Raw genomic sequence first — 26,724 nt, 5'->3', positions numbered from 1 at the left:
TCTGAAGTTCTTTTACCTGTCAGTTCAGTTGTCACTCAATTTTCAATATGTAAGGTTCATTCCTTGCAAATCATATCCACGTGGGTTAGAGTCCTGTGTTGCCCTGGGTTATATCCAGGAATATTTGCAACATCGATCATCATTATCAATAATATGTAGTATCATTTAACATCTTACAACTTTCAAAGGGTTTTCACCCATAACTTTTTGGTGGCTCACGCATGCATGCTATTGTAAGTATGGCCTGTGTCAATTCTTAACCTTAGTCAACTTTTATCACATTTTCTATTATTAATTAGGTTATACTTACTATTTTAGGGCTTAACACTGATGATGGATTACTTATTAATCCGAAAACGTTTTGTTTTGTGATGTAACCCTTATTGGGGTATTTTAAATATACCTTTTACAAAGGATCTTGTATTTTTTGTGATTTATGGTATACAGCCAGCTACAGAAATTTTATTTTCCTCGTGGATTTTTTGTTTTTATTTATTACTACATTAATTTAATAATAAAATATAAATGAAAATTCACAAGAAAATGTCCTCGTTTCTGCTGTTACAATATATAATCATAAAATGTTCAATATTTTCCAGACTAATGCTATGCCTTCTGTTAGTTAATAAGTGTTATTGAATCAATATGAGGAAAACGATATTTCAACATCACAAGATGTAATGGGCGCAAATCTAAAGTTTGACAATAGCGAGGGATCCATATAAGCTTTGTTCCAGCAGAATGTTGAACTGATTCAGGATCGTACTGAGCATGCGCTTTAACATAAAACGCGTTCCAGCAACGAGAAATTTACACGGTTTTATGTAAAGCGCACGCTCAGTACGATCCTGAATCAGTTCAAAATTCTGCTGGAACAAAGCTATTAACAACTTCGTCAAAACTTCCATTGATTATGTTATTTATTGATCGCAATAAAGAAAAACCTTCATTTCTGTTTAAAACGTCACTAAATTTATCTTTAATTTTTTTTCACTTGTCCCTGAAATATTTATTATTCTTTCTTTGATATATTTGATATTACATATTTGAAAATGCTATCTCTGAGGTTACCCTTCCATCTTTTACTCTCTAGTTTTGTAATAGAATTTATAATTATGTCAAAATTCGATTTTATATAGAACAGTTCATTCTGAACATAATTCTCACTAAATTTTTTTTGACATTTTTAAAGGACGTTTTGCCCTAGAGAGGATTTAAAAACGAGTTTACTATACCTAGTTACCTGTTGGCCCTATTCTACTGATAAACAGTTCCAGATGGGTTTTCCCAAACAATAATACTTGTAATAAAGCCATTTAGTAGATACATACTTGGAATAAAGTAATAAAGTTATTTAGTAGATACCCCAAGTATATACCTGCTATGAATAATTTCAAGAAAGTATTATCTAAATATACAGGGTGAGTCATGAGGAACTGTACATACTCCTACCTCGTATAGAGGCCTCTATGGGGAATAACAAATGACCATTAAAAAGTGTCTGCTCCCATTGTTTAATAATATACAGGGCGAGTTTCGCATTTTGACAGAAATTTGTATTCGTCATAATTTTTGAACGATCAGATCGATGTCTCTTATTTTGGTCAATCGTTACAATGTTGCCACCTAATCAACTGATTTATTCAAACTAGAAAAAAATCAGGTCCGGCTTTAAAAAAATTAGTTCGTTTTGGTCTTAGAAAAAATTTCACCCTGTATAAGCTTTTTGAAAACTCTAATATGAATTTTACAAATTAGACAAATAGGCAATTAAAATAACATATTTGTTTTTTTTCCGCACACGATTGCTTAATTTTTTATAAAAAAATCAAATTTGATTATGAATTAAAAGTTTGGTAAAGTGAACCATAGATTTAACAAAATTAACTTTTATTACCAAAATTAATTTTTTTTGAACAAATATTTAATTTATGTTACCACCAATCAACTGATTTATTCAAACAAGAAAAAAATCAGGCCCGGATTTAAAAATAAGTTCGTTTTGGTCTTAGAAAAAATTTCACCCTGTATACGCTTTTTGAAAACTCTAATATGATTTTTACAAATTAGACAAATAGGCAATTAAAATGGCATATTTATTTTTTCCCCACACGATTACTTAATTTTTTATAAAAAAAAATCAAATTTGACTATGAATAATTAAAAGTTTGGTAAAGTGAACCATAGATTTAAAAAAAATAACTTTTATTACAAAAATGAATTTTTTTTTAACAAATATTTAATTTATGTTATCACCCAATCAACTGATTTATTCAAACTAGAAAAAAATCAGGCCCGGATTTAAAAAATTATTTTGTTTGGGTCTTAGAAAAAATTTTACCTTGTATACGTTTTTTGAAAACTCTAATATGAATTTTACAAATAAGACAAATAGGCAATTAAAATGGCTTATAGGTCTGGATCCCGCGTATGAAAAAAAAGTTGATTAATAGCAAGCTGAAAATTTGTTAATAGCTTAAGGGTGTCTAGTCGAATAAACTTTGATATGTGTGAACACTGGAACAGGGGTAGTTTTAATTGTGGAACAGGTTAAAAATTTGGAACGGTCACAGCACGAAAACGGCACATTTATTTTGTCCGACAGAACAGACTTAAACTCTTCGAACAGAGATTAAACTCTCATGCAAAAATCAGACTGCTATTTATCACCAAATGGGCGTTTTAATGAGTGGAACATGTAGAATATGTCAAATGACAGGAATTATGACAGGTAATAAATAGCAGTTTGATTTTTTCATGAGAGTTTAATTTCTGTTCGGAGAGTTTAAGTCTGTTCTGTCGGACAAAATAAATGTGCCGTTTTCGTGCTGTGACCGTTCCAAATTTTTAACCTGTTCCACAATTAAAACTACCCCTGTTTCAGTGTTCCCATATATCAAAGTTTATTCGACTAGACACCCTTAAGCTATTAACAAATTTTCAGCTTGCTATTAATCAACTTTTTTTTCATACGCGGGATCCAGACCTATTATTTATTTTTTCCTCGCACGATTACTTATTTTTTTTATTAAAAAATCAAATTTGACTATTCATAAAAAGTTTGGCAAAGTTTTTGCATAGATTTAAAAAAATTAACTTTTTTTACAAAAATTAATTTACAAAAACAACGTTTTTCTTAAAATTAAAAGTTTTACCATTTTTTTTTTTTTTTTTTTCTATAACACGTCTAGATCTAAAACTTCCCATAACACTTCTTTTGGACTCTATGTTTAACAAAGACATGATCAAATTGATAAATTTGATAAGTTTGCAACTTTTACAAGAAGAAGACTGAAAGTCTACAACAATTTTCTTAGTCTTCACAATGGTAAGAGGTATGTGCTGTAAAAATTTCAGAAAAAAAAATATTAAAATGGAACAGAGTTGTAGCATTGATTAATAACTACATAGATACCTCACCTTTATGTAAAACCGAATTCAGTGTTAAACTCCGCCCACTTACACCTCTTTGCCCCTCAAGTCTAAGTACTAACTGGCTGGACGGTGGCGACATTTATTGAAATTTTTGCCAAAATTGAAAAATAAATTTGAGTCGCTTGGCTGGCGTAATAGACAACGATATAAGGGTAGTATTCAGCAATTTAACAAATAATTTTAACGCGATTGTAATCTCTATTTTGGAATTCCGATTTTACTTCAGATAAAACGCTAAAAATTGATTAATAAAAATAGTGAAGAGGTTTCTTAAAAATTATTTAATTATTAATACACTACAAAAAAACAACAAAATAGAAAATACATAATAAAATTAGCAGTGATAATTCACATGTAAATTATTTTTTGCAATTTGTAAAAGAATGATATTTTCAGAACTAATGCGAAATAAACTATTTGAAGTTGATATACAGAATTTCTTTCCAGATCTAACCCATTCACCCCAGGTAAAATATTGCAAAACCTCCGAATTTTAAAGAATCCATTGGATTGGCATGAAATTTGGTATACATATATCTTGATAAAATGACAGGGAATTTCCAACATATAAATAGTTGAGGGCCATCTGCCTAGGAACAATAGGTAAAAGCTGATAAACGGACAGGATTGGAAAGTTTAAAACATCACTAATTAGATCATATTTCAAAACAAAGTAAATAAGTATATTTGAATGTTAATTCTTTTCAAACTAAGATAGTAAAATTAAAATTTTAGGAAAAAAAGATTTATTATTCCTTGTTCTCAAGAAGTACTTTCATTATTGACAATATCGAAACATTTAATTATTAAAAGTCGAGAACAATTAAAAACCACGTTCATGTTTATATGAAAGTACTTTAAAAATGAAGGTATATTACTCTTGAGAAGAATTAATATTTTTTAACAAACTTGGTATACGACTCATAATATTTGATATCTGATTCTTTCATTTTGAGTTTTAGGACGTGCAAGTTTTTATCAACAATACATTTTCCCCTAAACTGAATAAAAAAGTTTCCATATGATTCCAAGGTTTTAAGACATACTGATACTGTTTTCCTGATATTATAAAATACTTGTTAATATCTACTGTATATATAAACTAAAGCTAATAGTGTAGTTTAACATTCAGTTGAGTCCACGATTATTTACCCGTGCGTCATTAATACCTGACGAGATAAAACACATACTTTTGATCTAGCATCATTCTCTTCCACGCACGAAACTAAAGACAAACCAGCTACCGCCTGTTATTAAGTAAAAACACATGTTTTTTTTGAACGCACTAGACTAACTCTATTGCGCACAACAGAGAAAAAATTTTCTAGAGGATTTTGGTTCAGAAAAGATGTTAAAAGATATGACACATTATATTATTTTTGAAGTTCCTCCCACAAACATAAAACTGACAAAATGGTCCACTGAAAGCCGTGTAGACAGTGAATATTATTTCTCTCTTTTTGATTTTCAAAAACTTTAATTTTTTAAAAATATTCTAAACCTGCTTTTAAGTTTTCAGTTGACTTGCTTAAAGTTGACATTGGCTTTCTGTTTGGATTACTATCACTACAATATTTGCTGTTAAGACCATCAAAAATATTATTTATAATTTTCAAAAATTCGGCAGTAAGAGAAGCCGTTTTGGTGTGTAACTGCCCTACAGACATTGCTGTTGATATTACTGAGGCAATTGAGTTGGAAAAAATTTGTGCTGCTAATTTTACACGCATTTTTTGAAAATTATTAGGGTTTATATGAACGTTTGTCATTTTCACCATGCATCGTGCTCTCACACTGGTTCTATCGATGTTGTATGTGTATTCAATATCTTGCCACGATATTTGTTTAGAATCGGCAAAAAACGTCCACTTTTTGTTAAGAAAATTATTTCTTAGTCTTTTTAATAAATGGGGTGTATCGAACACAGTGAAAATCCTCTGATTTCCTATTTCTATTGCAAGCTGATCCTTACATGCGCCTAACAGCTTAAATAAAGCTCTATTATTAGATGCTTGATCACACAACACTTTTGGTATATACTCAATATTTTGTAATTTTGAAACAACTTCAACTACAATGTTTTTTAAGTTGTCGCTATGTATTGGACCACCTGTAGCAAGCCGCGTAGCCTTATGTAGCAAGCTGCGCATCATGAAAACCAGACCTGTGTTGGCAAGTTTGTTTGTTCTGTTCTTCCTAAAGCACCTAAATCTTGAAACCCTTCTATAATGTCATCTAATTTATTGTACTCCAATTGTTTTTTCAAAGAAATTTCATCAAACATTAACACACAATTTTTTTCCCACTCATCCATTGTCTCTACTTTTTTCTTCAACTTGTCAATTAAGGAAATGTTTAAACCAGTTCTTAATTTTATGACACGCAACCAAGTTTGAATTGTTTTTACTGAAGGTAAGATAAAGTTAAGAGATATAATTAAAATTTTTTAACAACTAGGAGACTTATAATAAATGGCCAGAGCTAAATCCTTTTCATTGTGACTCCATTGTGAACGAGTTTTGTGTGAAAACTGTATATTAACAAAAGTGTGCACGCATATGCTTTTATTTTCTAACAGTACCTCTATCATGAATTTGGTTGCCGATTTTCTGTTTTTTGTTGTTCTTCTACAACGCTGACTGTTCTTCTGACGGCACTTCTTCTTTAAAGCATTTACTTGATACTCCAATTTTTTTACCTTCTCCGTCAATTCAGTTTCAAGTTTTGTGGGCAAATTAATATCAAAACTGGAAATATCACTGAGACTACTACTTGATCTCTTAGGCGATGGAGTTGACCTAACCAAACAATTGCCACTTGTAGATTTTTTACGTTTCGTACCGCAATAAACGTATGTAGAGCATAATACTGGTGGGGTATCACCTAAAATAGGTAATCATTGAAATGTATGTGTAATAATTTTAATTAAAGCAAAACAAGCATCTCCGTTATTTCTGTAGTGATACTAACAACGCATTCATATTTAAAAAAAAATATCTTTTGATTTAATTGTATAAAAAATATATAAATCACTCAATATCAACTGATTTTATATAAAATATATTTTAATAGTATTATTCTCATTGACACAGCGCATTAGGCAAACATAAAAATATTTCCAAAGTTGAGTACTCACCTAAATCAGTTGCTAACTGTGCAAATTTTAGAGGAACAGCATTTTTCCTTAATAACTTTGTTTGGCCACTTTGGTAAATATGTTCCACTGCATAATGATGCTGGCAAATTACCCTCTGTTTCAGGTAACTGATATCCATCAATATAATATCAATATTTCCGCAGTTTTTTTGCCAAATTTTTGTGCGCTCTACTAGTCCGTTCTTTAACGGTAAAATATTGCAAAACCTCTAAATTTTAAAGAACCGCTTGGATTGACATGAAATTTGGCATACACATAGCTAACAAGTCAAAGAAAAAAAGTGATATTGTGCCGATATGTGCTTTTGCCCTGGGGGTGGGTCCAAAGAAAGTCAGGAAATAGATAAACTGGCTAATTTTAAGTAACTTTTGTTTTAAGTAACTTTTGTTCTATAGAGTTTTTTCACTAAGTCAATACTTTTCGAGTTATTTGGCAGTGACTATGTTCATTTTTTCAACAAAATAACCACGCTTTTAGACGGTTTTTCGCAAATAACTCAAATAGTAAGTATTTTGTCGAAAAAACATTCTTAGCAAAAATATAGCCTGTAAAAAATTTAAAAAAATGGTGTATATATCACGTCTCTACACCTAGTAGAAGCAGAGTTATAGCTAATGAAAAATAGGTTCGTATTCGTCAAATTCCAAATGAAATATTTTAACGTGAAATAACCAAAAATGAAGCACATTTCGGGGAAAACTCATTACAACTTATTTAAAGTGTTTAAAAATCTTCATTTTTGTTTTATAAAAAAAAATTCTAGCATCAAAATTAAACAAGTTACGCTCAAAATAAAGTTAGTCCCTTTTGGTTTTGGTAAAAAAATCGAGAAAATCACCCCCTAATTAGCATCTTAAATGAACTTAATCGTTACGACTTCACAAGTTTCTTGACTTGTGTATATATTGTTTATATGATCTGTAAGTTTCATCGGTTCAAAGTCCTTATTATTGAAAGGGCTGTAGTTAAAAGGGGTTGAACGAGTCACTGATCACGAATGTATTCAAATTTAGAAACACCCAATCTTAATCAATTTTTGTCTAACAGAAAAACAAAAAAATACATGATATTCAGAAAAGCAAAGCTGACTATTTTTGTTTTTCGAGATTTTTGGTATCTCTAAAAATTTTTAAGTTATTTTGAGAAAAAGCATATTTTTCAAAATTTAAATTTTTAAAAATTTTACTTTAGAGATCATATAAACACAACATAAGTAAAATAATTTTTGGAGCGGTGACGATTAATTTCATTTAAGTTGCTAATTAGGGGGTGGTCCTCCCGATTTTTTTTTGCAAAAACACAAGGGACCAACTTTATTTTGAGCGTAACTTGCTTAAATTTAATGTTAGAAACTTTTTTTTAAAACAAAAATAAAGCTTTTTTTAAACACTTTAAAAAAGTTATAATGGGTTTTCCCCAAAAAGTGCTTAATTTTTTGGATATTTCTCGTCGAAATATTCTATTTGAAATTTGGTGAATATGAATCTATTTTTCATTGGCTATAACTCTGGTTCTACGAGATCCAGAGACCTAACGCGTACAAGATTTTTTTTAATTTTTTTATATGCTATATTTTTGCTAAGAACGTTTTTTTCGACAAAATACTTATAGGTCTGGATCCCGCGTATGAAAAAAAAAAGTTGATTAATAGCAAGCTGAAAATTTGTTAATAGCTTAAGGGTGTCTAGTCGGACAAACTTTGATATATGGGAACACTGGAACAGGGGCAGTTTTAATTGTGGAACAGCTTAAAAATTTGGAACGGTCAGACCACGAAAACGGCACATTTATTTTGAACGACAGAACATACTTAAACTCTCCGAACAGAGATTAAACTCTCATGCAAAAATCAGACTGCTATTTATCACCTGTCATAATTCTCTAATAGAACTAATAGAATAATAAAGCTCTATAGAACAAAAGTTACTTGAAATTAGTCAGTTTACCCATTTCCGGACTTTTTTTGGACATATATTTTTTCACCCAAAAGAGGGGGTGAAAGTCACCCCCAGGGAAAAGCACACATCGGCACAATATCACTTTTTCTCTTTGACATATAAGCTATACGTATAAAATTTAGACCAAAAACCGTGAAAGAATGGACTATACGTCTTTCAGGGGAAATTTAAAGAAAGATATATTATTATTTGTTCCACCGTTTCTTTCAAAACATCCCGCGTAAAACCCACTTATGCGTTACAGAGGCCATTTTATCTAAAATGTGAGTCCTTTTTTTTTTTAATTTTGCTATAACTTGTCACAACACTTGTCACAGATAATACACCTATAGGGTAAGTTCGGCCCTGACACTACTCCTACCTCCTCGCAAGTCAGAGAGGGAATGAGAAATCTCGATACGGTTTTCGAGTAGCGCCATCTAGTTGTTGATACGTCTTTCGGTTACCAAGAGGTGAGCTATCTAGAGGAATATTTATAATCAATGGTTGTAGTGAGTTAAACCGTGAGTTCGTTTTTTTTTTCATTTTTAGGTTAAAATTCCGATTTTGAAAAATTTGATTTTTTTAATAAAAAATTAAGTAATCGTGTGGGGAAAAAATAAATATGTCATTTTAATTGCCTATTTGTCTTATTTGTAAAATTCATATTAGAGTTTTCAAAAAGCGTATACAGGGTGAAATTTTTTCTAAGACCAAAACGAACTAATTTTTTAAATCCGGACCTGATTTTTCTCTAGTTTGAATAAATCAGTTGATTGGATGGTAACATAAATTACTTAGTTGTGCAAAAAAAATTAATTTTTGTAATAAAAGTTATTTTTTTTAAATCTATGGTTCACTTTACCAAACTTTTAATTCATAGTGAAATTTGATTTTTTTATAAAAAATTAAGTAATCGTGTGCGGAAAAAAATAAATATGCCATTTTAATTGCCTATTTGTCTAATTTGTAAAATCCATATTAGAGTTTTCAAAAAGCGTATACAGGGTGAAATTTTTTCTAAGACCCAAACGAACTAATTTTTTTAAAGCCGGACCTGATTTTTTCTAGTTTGAATAAATTAGTTGATTAGGTGGTAATAGTGTAACAATTGGCCAAAATAAGAGACACATCGATCTGACCGTTCAAAAATTATGACGAATACAAATTTCTGTCAAAATGCGAAACTCGCTCTGTATATTATTAAACAATGGGAGCAGACACTTTTTAATGGTCATTTGTTATTCCCCATAGGAGCCTCTATACGAGGTAGGAGTATGTACAGTTCCTCATGACTCACCCTGTATATTATATAGGAAACTATTTTTCCACCTACCTCTACCGAAAGTATACTTTTCCGGACCTGATTGTAGGGAGCAAAGTTGTACTTTTCCTCCCTAGGGAGGAAAATATTTTTCCTCCCTAGGGAGGAAAAGTAAAAGTGACGTCATGGTATTTCATTCATGAAATGTAACTTATTGACGCCCTGTACAATATCTATTTTCTATTACGTAAGTTTCTATACATTTTAACGTTTATTTATAAAACACTCTGTATTTTGCAGAATGGTAAAAAACAGTAAATTGTTATTTTGATTTAACAATGTTTACATTATTAATTTGACTTATATTTGACAGTTGACAGTTATATTGTACGTACTTGTTAGTTTTAGTTCTAATAAATTTTGTTGGTTAGTTACATAAATAAATGAAGTAAAAATGAAAAAATGACTTGTTATTTGAGGAAGGTGGAAAAACCATATGTATAACATGGGAGTAAAGTGCCTTTTCCTCCCTTGAATGATTACTGCCCTCCGCTACGCGTCGGGCAGTAAATTTCATTCTCGGGAGGAAAAGTAGCACTTTCCTCCCTTGTTATACAAATAGCTATTTCCACCTACCTCTACCGAAAGTATACTTTTACGGACCTGATTGTAGAGAGCAAAGTTGTACTTTTCCTCCCTAGGGAGTAAAAGTACTTTTTCTCCCTAGGGATGAAAAGTAAGCCGAGTCATAATAGGAGTTCCATCTTGTTACAGCTGGATAACTTTTGACGAATGGACTGATACTGAAAACGGCGTGTTTGCGTGTTGCTATTAATTTGCTCTCCCACATGCAGCGACAAGTTTAGACTTGCAAAAAGTACTCGGAAAAAGTACTCGTATAATAAACGCGGGTACCGGGTATTTTACCCATATGCTACGGGTACGAGTACCGAGTACTTTATTGAAAATGTACTCGGGTACCGTGTACTGAGTACCCAAAATGTATTCAGAGTACAAAAGTCGAGTACTTGTACCCGGGTATTGCCCAGCTCTGTGTACCAGTCACTATAAAGTAGTCTTCAATTAGATGAGGCACGTTTCACGCCAATAGCAAACCGGGTTTAGTGTCAAATAAAGGGTCTATTTTGGGATTGGCGGTTTTAATTACATCCAGAACTTCAACTCGCTCCTGTACAACCAGAAATACATAAGTTCTACCCCGCAGATACCATTCATGTAGTTTTGTTTCTCTTTCCTAATTATCCAGAAACAAAAATATTGTAAGTAACATTTCAGCATTTCTACTTTTTTACTTTACAGCAGAAAGAATACCAATTACTAATGATCTTCCACATCCTAGTATACTTGTTCAAATAACGTGAACAAATATAAAACTTATGTGGGTTAAACATAATAGGAGTCCATCCATTGATCATATAATTTAAAAAGAAAACTAAAATATGTAAAACTTACCATGACAAGTGAACAAAATGTGGCATATTATTGTACAAATATGGAAATGCAATTCTATATTCTGTTCTAATTGGTTGTCTTATTATAATTTTATTGATATCATTAAATTCGTTCCAATCTTCATCCCTGAAAAATATAAAGAATGATGATTAAGTACAGTATGTGCCAAAATAAACAGTACTGAAATGAATATTAAAGTGTTTATGATTATTTATATATTAGATCAGGATTAATCTGTAAAAAAAAACGTCTATTTTTGGCTGTGAGAGGTGGCATTCGGATTTTTGCAGATAAAGTTAGGTGACGCCTTCAGTAATAATAATTGACTTATGCTCCTTCTCAAATATACCCGGAACATTAAAAAAAATTAAAATATTTAAAAATTTCGAATAACATCGATTTTCTTCTGCTTTCTTTGCTTATAACTTTAAAACGATTCGTTTTGGAACAAAGTCGTAGAGAAATAAAATAAAGATAATTGAATTTTGTATTATATGTATACGACTGGTCAAAAATGTCTTAAGGTATTATCTTTTCTGCAATATAGCAATAAACACAAAATAAGGGGGCAAAATACGCCTGTTGTTATTCAATGTTTCTTAACCACTTTGGTGGCACTTAGAACCTTAGTAATTCGCTTAGAAAATTCTTATAACTTACTTAAACGGTCTACCAAATTTCATTAAAATCGACCTAATAGATTTTGCATAATAAAGGGTACCCCCCGTTAAGATAGGTAAAATGCCCTCACTCTCAGAATTCAATTTTTTAAATTTTTTTACGTTCTCTGCAATTAAAAAATGACATAACGCGGATTTTTAGCTCGCCACCCCCTTACCCCTCCCCCCACAGCCAAAAACGTAGATTTTTAGATTTAATTTTTTTTAGTTGGGTTGCAATTGATTTAAAAATTTCAAAAAATTCACACGTGTAGCTGAGGCTTTTACAAAACATGTCCATTTTTTATGGACCCTTAGGTCGAGTGTACATAACCTCAAATTTTTTTTAAACTTTTTTAAAACATAACTTTTTTTTGGAGGGGGCTGCAGGTCCAAATTTTTTTACAGTTTGTGTATTTTATCGAAAGCTATCTCCCTGATTTTTTTCAGATTTTTCCGTCAGGTGCGCCATCTTGAAAAATCCGGAAAACTGTTTTTTTAGGGGGGTTTTGGGCATTTTCTCCATTTTATAGACTGCAACATAGATCAACTCAAGGTTTTGTTAATAGATTATGTATAATTTGAAATAACTGAGTATATTGGGATATTCAAAAATTGGGCGAAACACTTTTAAACCCCCCAAAAACCAAGTTTGTTTAAAGTTTGGTAAGGATTTTTGCGGGTTTAATTATATTTTTTGAGGTCGATACAGCTTGAATATTTTTTTTATTTTTTTACGTTCTATATGATTTTAAAAAATTGGGACTCACCGCAATTTTAGCCCACTTCTCCTATTCCCCCTCCCCCACAGCCAAAAATGTCAATTTTATAGGTTATTTTTATATTTACAAAAATATTTCATGTCATTTGTCAAAATAAAAGATTCCTTAACTGCGCCTGCGTTTGCAATACAACTCTTTTAGACCCGTCCTGTATCTGTCCTTTATTAAAGTATCCTCTAATGGACCATGATAGTGTGACGTCAAAACGTCAAAATTTTTCCAAACACGTTGTGTCTAGGGTATACGCTACCGTGTACGCAAATAGAAAAGTTAGGTAGAATTAAACGTCATAACAAATATTTTTCTATCAAACAAACACTAAACATATCAAAATAGCCCTTTGTAATGTAAATGTTTTTAAAAAAGTTCAAATTTTTTAAAATCTTTCTGAACAAAAAGTAGACCATTTAGAAGTTGGCTAATTTTTTACATATAAAGAGATGCTCTACCTATCTAAATAATACACTTTACAGCATTAAAATCGGATTATTTAAGGGGCCTCACCAATGTTTTAAAATTATAAACAATTTTTTGGCTTATAAAAAATAGCTTCGTTTAATAATAAAAAAATTAATTTTTAGAAAACCGGTATAATTTGACTTAAACTTTCAAATGCTGTCAGCAGAATTGCTATTTTATTTTTTAATCAAAATAATTATTCGCAATAATTATTCAAAATAGTTATTCGCATTTAAAAATTGCAATTTTTCGATTTTTTTAAAGTTCCACCGCGTTATCTCGAAAACTATGCATCCTAAGAAAAAGCTTGTAAGAACATTTTTTGCTTAGAATTATCCAAGATATACAAAAAATGTTTTATTTTGCGAAAAATCGATGTTATGTAATACCTCAAGTTCTTTGTTTATAACAATCTTATTGACATCCGGATCAACTGTTACCCAAAAAATTCGTGTTCTACGGTTCAAAATACGTAAAAAAACTTGGGTAAGTCCATCTAAATAAAGAAGCCCGTAGCACCCCCTTCTGGCCACAGCACTAATTTGTTTATAAGCCGAAAAATTGTTTATAACTTTAAAACATTGCCGAGGCTGCTTAAATAATCCGATTTCAATTCTGTAAAGTGCATTAGATAGGTGGAGTGCTTCTTTATATGCAAAAAAATTGAGAAATTTTTGTATGTTCTAGTTTTTGTTGTGCAAGATTTTAAAAAAATTTAATTTTTAAAAAAAGTTTAGATTACAAAATTTTTATGCAAAATCTAGTAAGTCAATTTTAATGAAATTTGGAGGACGGTTTTAGAGCATTACAAAAATTTTCTAAGCGAATTAGGAAGGTTCCAAATGTAACCTAAGTGATGGAAAAACATTGAATAAGGACAGGCTTGTTTTGCCCCCTTATTTTATATTTATTGCTATTTTGCAGCACGGGTGATAAATTAAGACATTTTTAACCAATCGTATCTGATAGAAAATTTAATTATCTTTGTTTTATTCCTATACGACTGTGTTCCAAAATGAATCGTTTTAAAGTTATAAGCAAGTAAAGTAGAAAAAAACGAAATTTTTTGAAAATTTTAAATATTTAATTTTAAAATGTTTGTGATTATTTACATATTTAGTATATTGTCCTTTTCATGAGCATTTTTCAGTGCGTAACAAATGATAGGAAAAAGGGTAAGTCCGTGATAATACACATTTATGACATTTATACTAACATGACATTTTAGTTAAATCTGACAGTTGTCACATTTTATTTTCAATTTGGAATAAAAACAAATCAAATGTGTTTCTTGCATTTATAAAATGGTATTTTCTTTGATTTGTATAGTCTTATAAATTATACAGATTATATTTGTAATATTATTCTCTAATTAAAAAAAAATTATTTTTTTTATTATGGCGCCATCTATCGACAACTAGAATAAATGTTGTAAATGTCTGTAATAAAGGATGTGCCTTTCTTTCTGTCACATACAATTTAATGCGTTAGAAAGAAATCGAAAAACTGTGACGCACTGAAAGATGATCATGAGAAAAAGAATACATGATATAGCCTTGCAAACATTATTCACCGACGACGTTCCAGATAAAACAGATGTTAAAGATGCCCCCTGGCACGAAAAATCGTCAATTCTAGTCCGTAATTCCAGAATGTCAGCCGATGGATCGGTCTGCCTCATTTAGCATTACAGTGGAACCTCGATAAGTCGGATTAATCGGGACCGCGGCCGATCCGGGTTATTGAAAATCCGGGTTAGCCGAAGAATATGGTAAAAATTAATAAAATACATATAAATAATAAACAAATACACATTATAATTGCAAAAACATGAAATACATAATATGCACAGTTCATCTAAATTATGTACAATACAGATACAGTATTGTTTATTTCTTAGTAAAAACCCATAGGTCTGGATCCCGCTTATGAAAAAAAAGGTGATGAATAGCAAGCTGAAAATTTGTTAATAGCTTAAGGGTGTCTAGTCGGATAAACTTTGATATATGGGACCCTGGAACAGGGGAAGTTTTAATTGTGGAACAAGTTAAAAATTTGGAACGGTATTTTGTCGGACAGAAGAGACTTAAACTCTCCGAACAGAGATTAAACTCTCATGCAAAAATCAGACTGCTATTTATCACTAAATGGGCGTTTTAATGAGTGGAACATGTAGAATATGTCAAATGACAGGAATTATGACAGGTGATAAATAGCAGTCTGATTTTTGCATGACAGTTTAATCTCTGTTCGGAGAGTTTAATTCTATTCTGTCGGACAAAATAAATGTGCCGTTTTCGTGGTCTGACCGTTCCAAATTTTTAACCAGTTCCACAATTAAAACTGCCCCTGTTCCAGTGTTCCCATATATCAAAGTTTATCCGACTAGACACCCTTAAGCTATTAACAAATTTTCAGCTTGCTATTAATCAACTTTTTTTTCATACGCGGGATCCAGACCTACCAGTCAAAGTAAAAAAATGTTTGTTTTGTCTAATGAAAATCGATCCGAATTAGCCGGACTTCCGGGTTATCGGAGGCCGACTTATCGGGGTTCCGCTGTACTAGGTGTCGTTAGGTCTGATGAGTGCGATGGGTATGAAAAATCACTGCCACGCGAAATAAGACAATCCCCAAAATGATCGCGCAATATTTGAAGAGATCCCTGGTCGTGTAACAGGTTGCCTCGTCTTACTGAAACAATTGTCGATTTTAAGCTTGGACCGTTTTCACGATCCAGAGTTATTTGGAATATCTCCAAACAATATTTACGAAAGCAGTTGAGATTTTGAGCATTATTTAATAACTTAAGCTACTGATTTAATTGAGTGTTGTTTAATTTTAATTTTGGTTTGTTTTTTAATGCAACCTATGATTTGTAAAGGTTGACGTATTATTTTTAAAAATAAAAATAAAGTTAATAACTGTACTTTAATTTTTAAAATGTTTTTTTATTTAACAACTAATTCCAAAATTAAACAGTTTTCCCATTCCCTTAGGCTCAAAATATTTAGCTACTATATTGTCATGTTTTTACGTTTAGGTATTTGTCAGTCCGGTCAGTCGAAATGAATTGTCAATTTTGAGGTTAATGCCCCTTTATGCTAACAACCATATTGTCATCGAGAGAGCGCAGTTGCCACAATTATATTAATGTATGTGCCCTATGTCCAGCTGAACGAATTACACACTGTACAGAAATAGCTAATTTAAAATATTTTTTTTTATTACAAATTAATGAGTAATACCTATCATCTCTATTAAATCATGTACATTCTAAATCTTTACTTGTCCTTTTGAAAGTTTTTCTTGCAGATCTGTAGTATAAATTTTCAGGTGAAAGTATTTGACAATTGACAATTGTTTGCCAATACTTTTCTTTTTGTCAGAATAGAGTCCTTTTACAGAACGTATCCTTATTTTCCATATTTTTTCTGCTTCTCTTTCTGTAACTGTTTAAAGAACAAGCACAGACAAAATAGAAATATTAGAAGAAAAAAATAAAAAGTATATTAAGTGCAAATTTTTTGATCAGAGAAAAACTAAAATTTAAGCTTTACACACAATATTCTTTTCAGAAGTTGATATTATTTTATTAAAAAATCTATACTCACGCAGGATTCATATCTTTTATGAGTGGTTCAAATTTGGGTCCTCCTGGAATTGCCATATTAAGAGCTTTGGCAGTAAAGAAACTTTTTGTGTCAAAAAGATAAAAATAGTTATCATCTACCAGATCTGTCAATAGCTGATTAGCCAAACGGTATAGGGTAGCCATGATGGGTAAAGAAAGATTCCATTTTCTATATGTTAGCCCATTTACATATTTGGTTCCAACTAGCGGCTTGTGGTCATAAAACCATTTTGCTATAGCAGAATCTTCATCAGCGTCCAGCTCAATCTGGATAGCTTCTAAAGGTTCTACATCTAAAACGTTATCTGCGTAATCTAAAGGAGGTTCCTCATCATCAAATGGTGGAAAACGCATTCTCTTAAAGTGTCTTCTGTCTCTCTTTTCTCTTCTCATCATTATCCACATGGTGCTAAAAAATACATAACAATTATACCATAATATTCAAATATAGTAAGTTCACTGGCTGTTAAGATTTGTCAAACAGTATGAAACTTTTACACAACAACTATAAAAATACCAAAGTATAATATACTTACCCCCATTGAGCAATGTAAATAGGTTCACAAACCCAAGGAATTTCATTCACAAAAGTAATAGCACCTGTAATATGGTACAATACTTTAACATCTCTTATCTGCTCCCACGGCATAGGCATGTTTTCAAGAAGTTTCATCACAGCATGAGGCATATATTTGAGAGCTCTAAAAAATTAATATAATTGTAGGCTTCCATATACTGAATTCTCAAAAAAAATTGGATGAAAAGATTATGGATAGATGAATTAAAAAAAATTCAATGTAACTACAAAATCTAGCATCATTATCACCATTGACTTACAGCCCAGGGTGAAGATCAGCATAGTATGTTCAATTAATCCCTGCATAAATTTCTATTTCTAGCTTTAGTTCACAGCCTTCCAGTTTCTTCTTCTTCTTAAATCTTCCACTCCTCAATGGAGGTTGGCTACTACAATTACAAACTCTTCTCAGTTTTCAGTTGTTCTTATTAACTGTTCAAATTTAGCCCTGTTTATTGTTCATTTTCCTTCCCAGTCCTCTCTTTCCCTCGATCTTTCTTTGTAGAGAAGCATGGAAACGAGAGGCTTTGAAAAACGGAGCAGTAATCTCGAGGTTTTTCATGAAAAAGAGGATGCCGCCAATATAGGAGGATCCTCAGTAATAAAGAGTAGTATCATCCATCAAAATGCTCAATCAGTGGGAAATTGTATGGATACAATCCAAGAAGAAATCTTACAACATAAAGAGTGCATCGCAGTTTGTTTAAGTGAACATTGGAAATCCAATACCTAATTACAAAATCACAATTTTATGGGTTTCAAATTAGTTTCTGCTTTTTGTAGAGATGAAGGCGAACATGGGGGCACAGCAATCTATATAAAAGAAAGCTTATCATGGAGGATAAGAAAATATGTAAGTGCTAAGGCAAAAACATGTGTTTTTGAATGTTCATGTGTAGAAGTGTGTTTTTTAAATTGCAAAATTTTAATTCTTTGTATATATCGTACTCCAAAGTCTTGTGTGCAGGAATTTTTAGATATTCTAGAAAATGTTTTAATGTATATTTCACGTGAGAGCTCTCTAGTTTTTTATTGCAGGTGATTTTAATATAGATTTGAGGAGTCAGACTAAAGATAGAGCAGACTTTCTCTATTTATTACAAACATTTAATATATTGCCATCAGTTTCTGAATATACCCACATATGTAGAGCTTCAAATACGTGCATTGATAACATTTTTACAAACTGTGAACTTTATGTAGCAGAAGTATTAGATACTCATATTTCTGATCATCTTGGTCAAAAAATAACTTTCAGTATTAATGTAAACAAAAAAGAAAATATAAAAATTAGAAAAAGAATTTTTGATTCCCACAGTAAAGAAAATTTTAGGCAAATGCTGCAAGATGAAGACTGGTAGGAGCTTTTTTCAGTACCAAATTAGGATATAGAAAAGCAATGGGTTGTATTTATGAACATCATTTCTTTGTTATTTGAGCAATGCTTTCCAGAAAAAAATATAAATAAACATAAAAAATGTATCAAATACTATAATACAAATGAAATAAATCAATATAAAAGTCGCTTAGACGAATAAATCAATATAAAAGATGAGTACAAACAAACAAAACGTCAGTATAATAAAATGCTTGTGGATTCACGAAAAATGCAGTATGGGCAAGAAATATATAATAGTCAAAATAAGTCAAAAAGTCTATGGAAAATCGTTAAAGAAATCACACAGGCAAATTCTAGCGATAATAATGTAGCAATACTAGGAGATCCAGTCATGGTAAGTAATAATTTTAATGAATATTTTTTAAATGCTGCTACACATCTTTTAGAAAATATCGATACATTTTTGGCATAGTAACGTAAGTCACCACAAACAATTTTCTAGGTTTTTTCTTTTCGTGCATTTCCTTTGCGGGTATGATTAAAAAAATTCTGGACATACGTTTTTAAAATAGTTAAAAAAGGATTAAAGTAATTCTAGGCTTACTACACTTTGCAGTGCATACCTTCTAAACAATAATAGCGTCAGTTTAATGGAAAAATATTATTTTCGCCAAAAATATCACTTACGTTACTTTGCAAAAAAATACCAAAAATAGAATTTAGCACCAAAATACAGTTTAACAAAAACTCATTTTTTCTAACGCCAGTAACTATAAATGAAGTAATTGAATTAATTAGAAAATTGAAAAATAAATTCACTTGAGGTTATGATGGGATACCTACAAATATAATAAAACTGTGTGCATATGAGCTAGCTATTGGGACCGTGCAAGTTCGGCAAAGCGACCCCTATTTCTACGCTCTGTACTATTATTCGCACTTTTAATTATATTGGCCAATTATATTAGTCCTGGTTACTGGATAATTGTCAAGGCCATAGTCCAAAAAAATAATAAGAAGAAAAAATAAGATTCAGGTTATGTTATGAAAACATCAACAATTGTATGTAGTAAATAAAATTAGTTATTAAAATGCAGTACTGCAAGCAAAATACAATTAATTAAATTTAATTTTATATAATAATTGCATATCATATCAATATTGTGGAGCAATATATAATTTTTCTGCTTCATTGACAGAAGGTATGAAATATACGTCAATTTGACAATTTCAATTGACAATATGAATTGTTTACGATAGTTGCAATATTTCTCCGCGACTCGCGCAGGGTCGTTTCTCGTTTCCCTTTCCAAGTACTTGCACACCGCGAATACCATTATGTCATATAATAAACAATACCTTCATAAATGGGATATTTCCAAACAACTTAAAAATAGCTGTAGTAAAACCAGTGTATAAAAAAGGTGATGCCACTTTACTAGAAAATTATTGTCCGATAAGCCTCTTACCATCATTCTCTAAGGTTTTTGAAACAGTCATGTGTGTCAGGCTTCTGTTTTTTCTATAGTGAAGGACTGTTATGCCATGCACAACATGGGTACCTTAAGGGAAAATCTATAGAGACTGCCATTTATGATTTTATAACAAAGATAAATGAGGGTTATGAAAACAAAGATATATCCATGGGCATAATTTTAGATTTATCAAAGGCATTTGATACTTTAAATCACAAAATACTAATGGAAAAGCTTTACAGATATGGCATTAGAGGGCCAGGTTATAATTGGATAAAATCATACCTATCAAACAGAAAACAGAAAGTAAAATTTGAGTATGAGGGAAGAAATTGCTTCTCTGATGAAGGTCTCATTTCGGTAGGAATTCCTCAGGGAAGTAAGTATTATGGGTCCTCTTCTCTTTGTTTTTTATGTAAATGATTTAGCTTTAGACATTACAGATAACAATCAGAATACTCTTGTTGTGGAATTTGCAGATGATATCAACATTTTAACTATACGCTGTGAGCTCGTACGTAGAGGGGATATTTAAAAATTCACGAGCGCCAGTAGCGACAAGTCTGTAAACAATTACTGGAAATTTTACATAAATGTCAAAGTGATTAATTTAAAATAAAATTAAAAACATTAATTATAAAAAATATTAGTTGGTCAAAGCTGTGGTATATATTTTTACCTTAAATATACTTTTACGTTTTAAATACTGAATTTAAGTTTTTTTAATGTTCCGTAATATGTAATTATAAATTAATCTATTAATCTTAGCGCCATCTACACGATAATTGTGAAAGTATCCGAAGTAAAAAATTAATATTTCATCAATAGAACGGCAAAATGATTAGCAAAATCTTAAAAAATCGATTACAATTTAATTACTTTTTTTAGTTGTAAATATTAAGCGATAACAATTAAATAATAAATTTAAAAATAACCGGTGAAAGTTGCATTAGTAATCCGCTAGGAGCGACAGTAGCGAATCTCAGAGCGTATAGGGTCATCCTTGAATATCGCTAATAATAGATTAGACAAAGCACAGAGATGGCTCAATATGAATAAACTCATACTGAACAGAGAAAAAACAAATTATATCTGTAATAGTACCTTACCAGAAACTGTCTCAATTCAATCTCAAATGGTTACTCTAAACCAAAGCATAAAATTTCTGGGGTACATATTGACCAAAATTTAGATTTTGGAGTGCATATAGATGAGATCTGTAACAGGTTAGCATCTATCTGCTACTCTTTCAGAATAACAGCAAATTATTTGGACGAAAAATGTAAACGAGTTGTATATTTTTCAAATTTTCATTCTGTAATGCGATTTGGAATAATTTTCTGGGGGGGGGGGAGTAGTAACGCTGAACAGGATTTTATATTACAAAAAAGATCAATCAGAACTCTACTTAACTTGAAATACAGGGATTCGTGTAGAGGTAATTTCAAAAAGCTCAACATACTAACAATGGCTGGAAAATACATATATGAATGCTTACTTTTCATTTTTAAAAATAGATATAAATTCTTGAAACACATAACAAACCATAATACTAATACACGAAACAATCTCAAACTATAATATACCAATACATAGACTAACAGCATCTGAGAAATCCACAGAATATGCCTGTATTAAATTCTTTAATAAACTGCCTTATAGCATCAAAATAGAAACTCACATAAATAAATATAGAAAGTCTGTTCAACAGTTGCTCACACACCTTGAACCGTACAAAGTGGAAGAATACCTTCAAGCTGACCTGCAGGGAGACTGAGGGCTCTGATCTGAATCTAAATGTCACTGTTATTATTATTATATTTTAATTTTAGTTTTATGTTAAGTGTAGCAACCATTATAAATTGTAATTGACACCATTCTCTCTATTGACAATTTATATTTGTATGTAACTTGTGAATCCTGAGAATAAAGCTTTTTTCTATTCTATTCTATTCCTTTCACTATTAGTTGAGCATATTGGTATGTATTTATTATTTCTCAGTATGCAACCCAGGTATGATGTTTTTCTAACATTCACTGTGTTCAAAAGTTCTCGTTCCTTGCCTATATTATGCAGCACTTCATCGTTTGAGGTATGTGATGTTCATGAAATTTATTTATTTATTTATACTGCACATTTACAGCAATAATGCCAATTATAAATGCACAGTTGGTCAATACAAGGTAATAAAAACATACAATAATTTATACAATACAATAAAATAAATACACGTTAAAACAATAAATAAGGGTATCACAGTTTATGTAGCATAGTACTCTTTTTCATATTATATAGGTCAAGGTCTTCACTCACGATAAAATCGTTCATTGCCATTAAGCAGTTTGCCATGGGGGAGTTTGCATATCTGGAGTTATTTTAAATAAAGTGTGTCTACATCTAAGTCTTTGGTCTGGTACATTAATGCCTGGTTGCACCAACAGATCTTAAGCTCCAGCTTAGCTAAGCTCTACTTATAGATAGGGCCTCCTTGAATATCATTTACGTTGCACCATAATTTTTGATTATTACCTTATTATCAATTATATCTATTATTATATTTTCGTATTCTTATTGTAATATATTATAATTATATTATATTAATTCTTATGATATTCTCGACTTAAGCCTAAGATGTGTTGGTGCAACCGGGCATTAAATTTATAAATGAAAGAATCGTAGGAGAATCTATGATTTGATAAACTATATTAAATATGAAAACGATTTGGGCATTTCTACGTCTTTCGCTCAACAACACAGTGTCAAAAAGCATTTTCTGCAAGTTATAGGAAACCTTAAAAGGATAAATCCCAAATTTCCTCAGATATAAAGACCTCAAAAATTTCTTCTGAATCCTCTCTATCATATCACCATGTGATATGGTGGAGGGACTCCATATGGTACAACAATATTCGAGTTTTGACCTCACATATGCATTAAAAAGCTTAATTGTAGTGTCACAATAAAATTCTTTACTGGATCTTAGGATAAAGCCTAACTGTCTATAGCAATCATTATTTAGTTTGAGAATGTGCTCATTAAAGGAGAAGTTGCTAGTGAATAACACCCCTAGATCTCTGATTTTTGTTAACCTTTCAAGTTTTACTTCGTTAATAAAATAATCTGTTCTTATGATTTCTCGCTTTCTAGAAAAAGTTAATAGTTTACATTTTGACTCATATAAGTTCAAATCATTATTTTTACAGAATGTGGATATACCTCGAATATCTTGTAAATTAATACAGTCATGTTCGTTTTTTATTGTAAGAAATAATTTTAAATCGTCTGCAAATAGAAGAAACTTGGCAAATTTTATATAATCGGTGATGTCATTTATGAACATAACAAAAAGTAAAGGCCCAAGGATGGAACCTTGAGGTACACCTGACCTGGTTATAAAACTGTCTGAGTAGCAGTTCCCAAATTTGACTAAGTACATTAGTACGGTTGGTAAGGTAAGATTCAAAAAATTTTATAAGCTTGTCAGAAAGTGCGTATGACCTCAGTTTTTTTAATAGTACTGAATGATTTACTCTATCAAAGGCTTTTGCTAAATCAGTAAAGATAACATCAACTTGAGAATTATTTATGGATGAAGCAATATAGTGACTGAAAATGCACAGATTTGTTTGAGTTGATTTTTTGTTTATGAAACCATGTTGTTCTTCTATTAAAGTTTTTGAAACATGAGTATACAGTCTATTGTACATAATTTTTTCCAAGATTTTTGAAAGAGAATGCAATACTGTTATAGGACGATGATTTGATATTAAACTCGTATTTCCAGATTTGTGGATAGGAGTTATTCTACCTGCCTTAAGCGCATCCGGAAACGTGCTTGTCTCCAAACATTTATTAAATATCATTTGTAGGGGATGTAACAGAACTTCTGAATACGCCTTAAACAGGTAAGAAGGAATCCCATCCACACCTATAGCTGCACTACTTTTTAAAGACTTAATTGCAATATTGAATTCTTCTAGAGTTATACAATCAACACATAATTGTTCAAGTCCATATTCCTTGTAGGAGTCTGTTATTATTAAATTAGTGTTAGAATGTATAGATTCAAAATAATGTGCAAACGCATTTGCTATATCACTTTCAGACTCGTAACATTCATCTTCATGTTTATATTTATATGCAAGTGTTGAATTTGATCTTTTCCCTTTTAGGTATTGCCAAAACTCTTTAGGACTATTATTTATATTACCTTCAATATTTTGAATATATTCTCTATAACATTTTTTAATAAGTTTTTTAACATCTTTCCTAACTTAATAAAACTTTTGTAAATAATAATAATAATAATATTTATTTAGGAATAACAATAAAGATTTACAAAAAATAAAAAGCATAATGATTACTACCTAAATAAACATAAATAACTCACTGAAGTTGAGCTACCTTGTATATATATTATTAATATACATACAAAAGTAGCACCCCTTGTGCGTGAGACTTAAAAATATAATATATTAACTTACAATATAAACAAAAACAAAAAATATTTAACAATTGTATAAATGTATACAGTTATATGGAAATTTATAAAAATACTAAAAACTCTAACATTAAATAAGAAAAAAATAAAAATATAATAATTTTACTATATGTAATTTGTGATATAAATGTGTCCATCAATTCAAGGAATGTTGCAGTTGATAATAAAAATCTCTATAGATGTAAACTTTATTTTCGATATTTATTTCATACTTAAGTTTATTTATTAGAATTGTCCATTAATAAGTTCTTCGCAAAATTTTGTTGATTTGCTCCCAATCCATTGTTTAATTTCATATTTATACCTATGTTTTTTATAATTTTTAAATTGTTTTAAATTATCCGGTAGTAAATTGTACAATTTGGGCCCTATGTAACCAACATATCTTTGGAGGATGGATTTATTACATTTTGGTAGAATTGCATTATGTTTTATATATCTAGTTTGATGGGCATGACTGTTAAAATTTAATATTATCTTTTTTTCATGTATATGTATAAGGGCTTTATAGCAGAATAATTTACGTACAGTTAAAAATTTACTTTCGTTATATAACAGCTCACTAGAATATCTTAAATTTTTCCCGTATATAATTCTAATTATCCATTTCTGAATAATATTTATAGAATGTAAGTAATTATTGCGTATTCCACCCCAACCTAAAAGACCATATGTGAGTTGAGATTGTATAAGTGCATAATAAATAGTTCGTAAATGAGTTATTCCTAAAAATTGTTTTAAAAATTTAAATCTTGATAAGAGTCCTCTTAATTTATTTACTATATTATTTGCTTGGGTGTTCCATCGTAAATGCTTATCAATTATTATACCTAGATATTTAATTTCGTATGTATGTGGAATTTCATTTTTTGCATCAATTTTTAACGGGCCAAGATTTGGAAGGTTATTAGTATATGATGTAAATGGCATATATTTTGTTTTTTCTACATTTAAGGTAAGTTTATTAAACTGAAACCACTTTTGAATTGTAGCAAAATCTGTTTCAGCTTTTTGTTTTAAGTCATTCCATGTATTTGCATCATAGAAAATAGCTGTGTCATCTGCAAAACTTATTATCTTACCTGTGATATTCAGTCTAAATAGATCATTAATATAAATATTGAAGAGAATTGGCCCCAAGACTGTTCCCTGTGGTACTCCGTAAGATATAATTCTTCCTTTACCGATTTCTCCATCTATAGAAACATGTTGTTGTCTATTTAGCAGATAACTTTGTAGGATGTTATATGCAAGTCCTCTTATACCATATTTTTGAAGTTTATTCAGCAGTATTTTATGTGAAACCGTATCAAATGCCTTTGCTAAATCGACAAATATACAAAGAGATGGTTTTGCATTATATGTGTTATCTTTTTTTGTTTTCTTAAAAAATTTATTTTTTAGTTTAATTTTTTTAATTAATTCTTTTGAATACCAAAAAGGATATTTCCTTGATTGGCTTACCTTCTTATGTGGAATACATTGATCTAGTATATGATAAAGAGTATTATAAAATTGATTGACACATATTTCTGGATTATTTGAATTTGAATTGATACATTCTTGCCAATTAGTGTTGTATATCAGATAATGCAGTTGAATATAGTTACCTTTTTTGAAATTATATGTTGGTGGGGGTGCAAAGTTTGTGTCATTTACAATAGTTTGATTTGGCGTTTTGAAACTAATGTCAATTTCTAAAGGAGGATGATATCGATCAATATTCACAAGTGATGTATCTGACTCGATAACATTTGTTTCAGTTAAATTTGTTAAAACTAAATCTAATGTAGAATTCAGATGATTTTTAACATTATTAATTGAGTATAAATCATATTCATTGATTAGTGATTCAATAATTTTACCTTTAGGTGTTGCATTTAAGAAATCAAAAGTACTTCCATTTATTTCATGAACGTTGAAATCACCAATTATGTACATATTTTCTGAGAGAAACGTATCACTTTCCTCCAGGCTTTCTAAGAATGATTCATAAACTGAGATATTAGACTCTGACCTAATATATACACA

The 26,724-nt window shown here is 30.5% G+C and overlaps 1 protein-coding gene across 1 annotated transcript in view; it reads right to left on the bottom strand.

Annotated features, from left to right (window-relative positions):
• Positions 1 to 26,724, bottom strand: part of LOC126889947 (pre-mRNA-processing-splicing factor 8) — a 194,841-nt gene that overhangs the window by 161,070 nt on the left and 7,047 nt on the right. The window contains exons 4-6 of the mRNA XM_050658702.1: positions 17,337 to 17,501; positions 16,781 to 17,209; positions 11,267 to 11,392 (exon numbers count right to left, since the gene is read on the bottom strand). Coding sequence (XP_050514659.1) covers positions 11,267 to 11,392; positions 16,781 to 17,209; positions 17,337 to 17,501 — 720 coding nt within the window. The remainder of the gene's footprint in view (positions 1 to 11,266; positions 11,393 to 16,780; positions 17,210 to 17,336; positions 17,502 to 26,724) is intronic.

The sequence above is a fragment of the Diabrotica virgifera genome, chromosome 8, assembly GCF_917563875.1.
Source record: "Diabrotica virgifera virgifera chromosome 8, PGI_DIABVI_V3a".
Classification (NCBI taxonomy): domain Eukaryota; kingdom Metazoa; phylum Arthropoda; class Insecta; order Coleoptera; family Chrysomelidae; genus Diabrotica; species Diabrotica virgifera.
The sequence above is the reverse complement of the archived record's forward strand: the minus strand, read 5'-3'. Positions and strand labels throughout refer to the sequence as shown.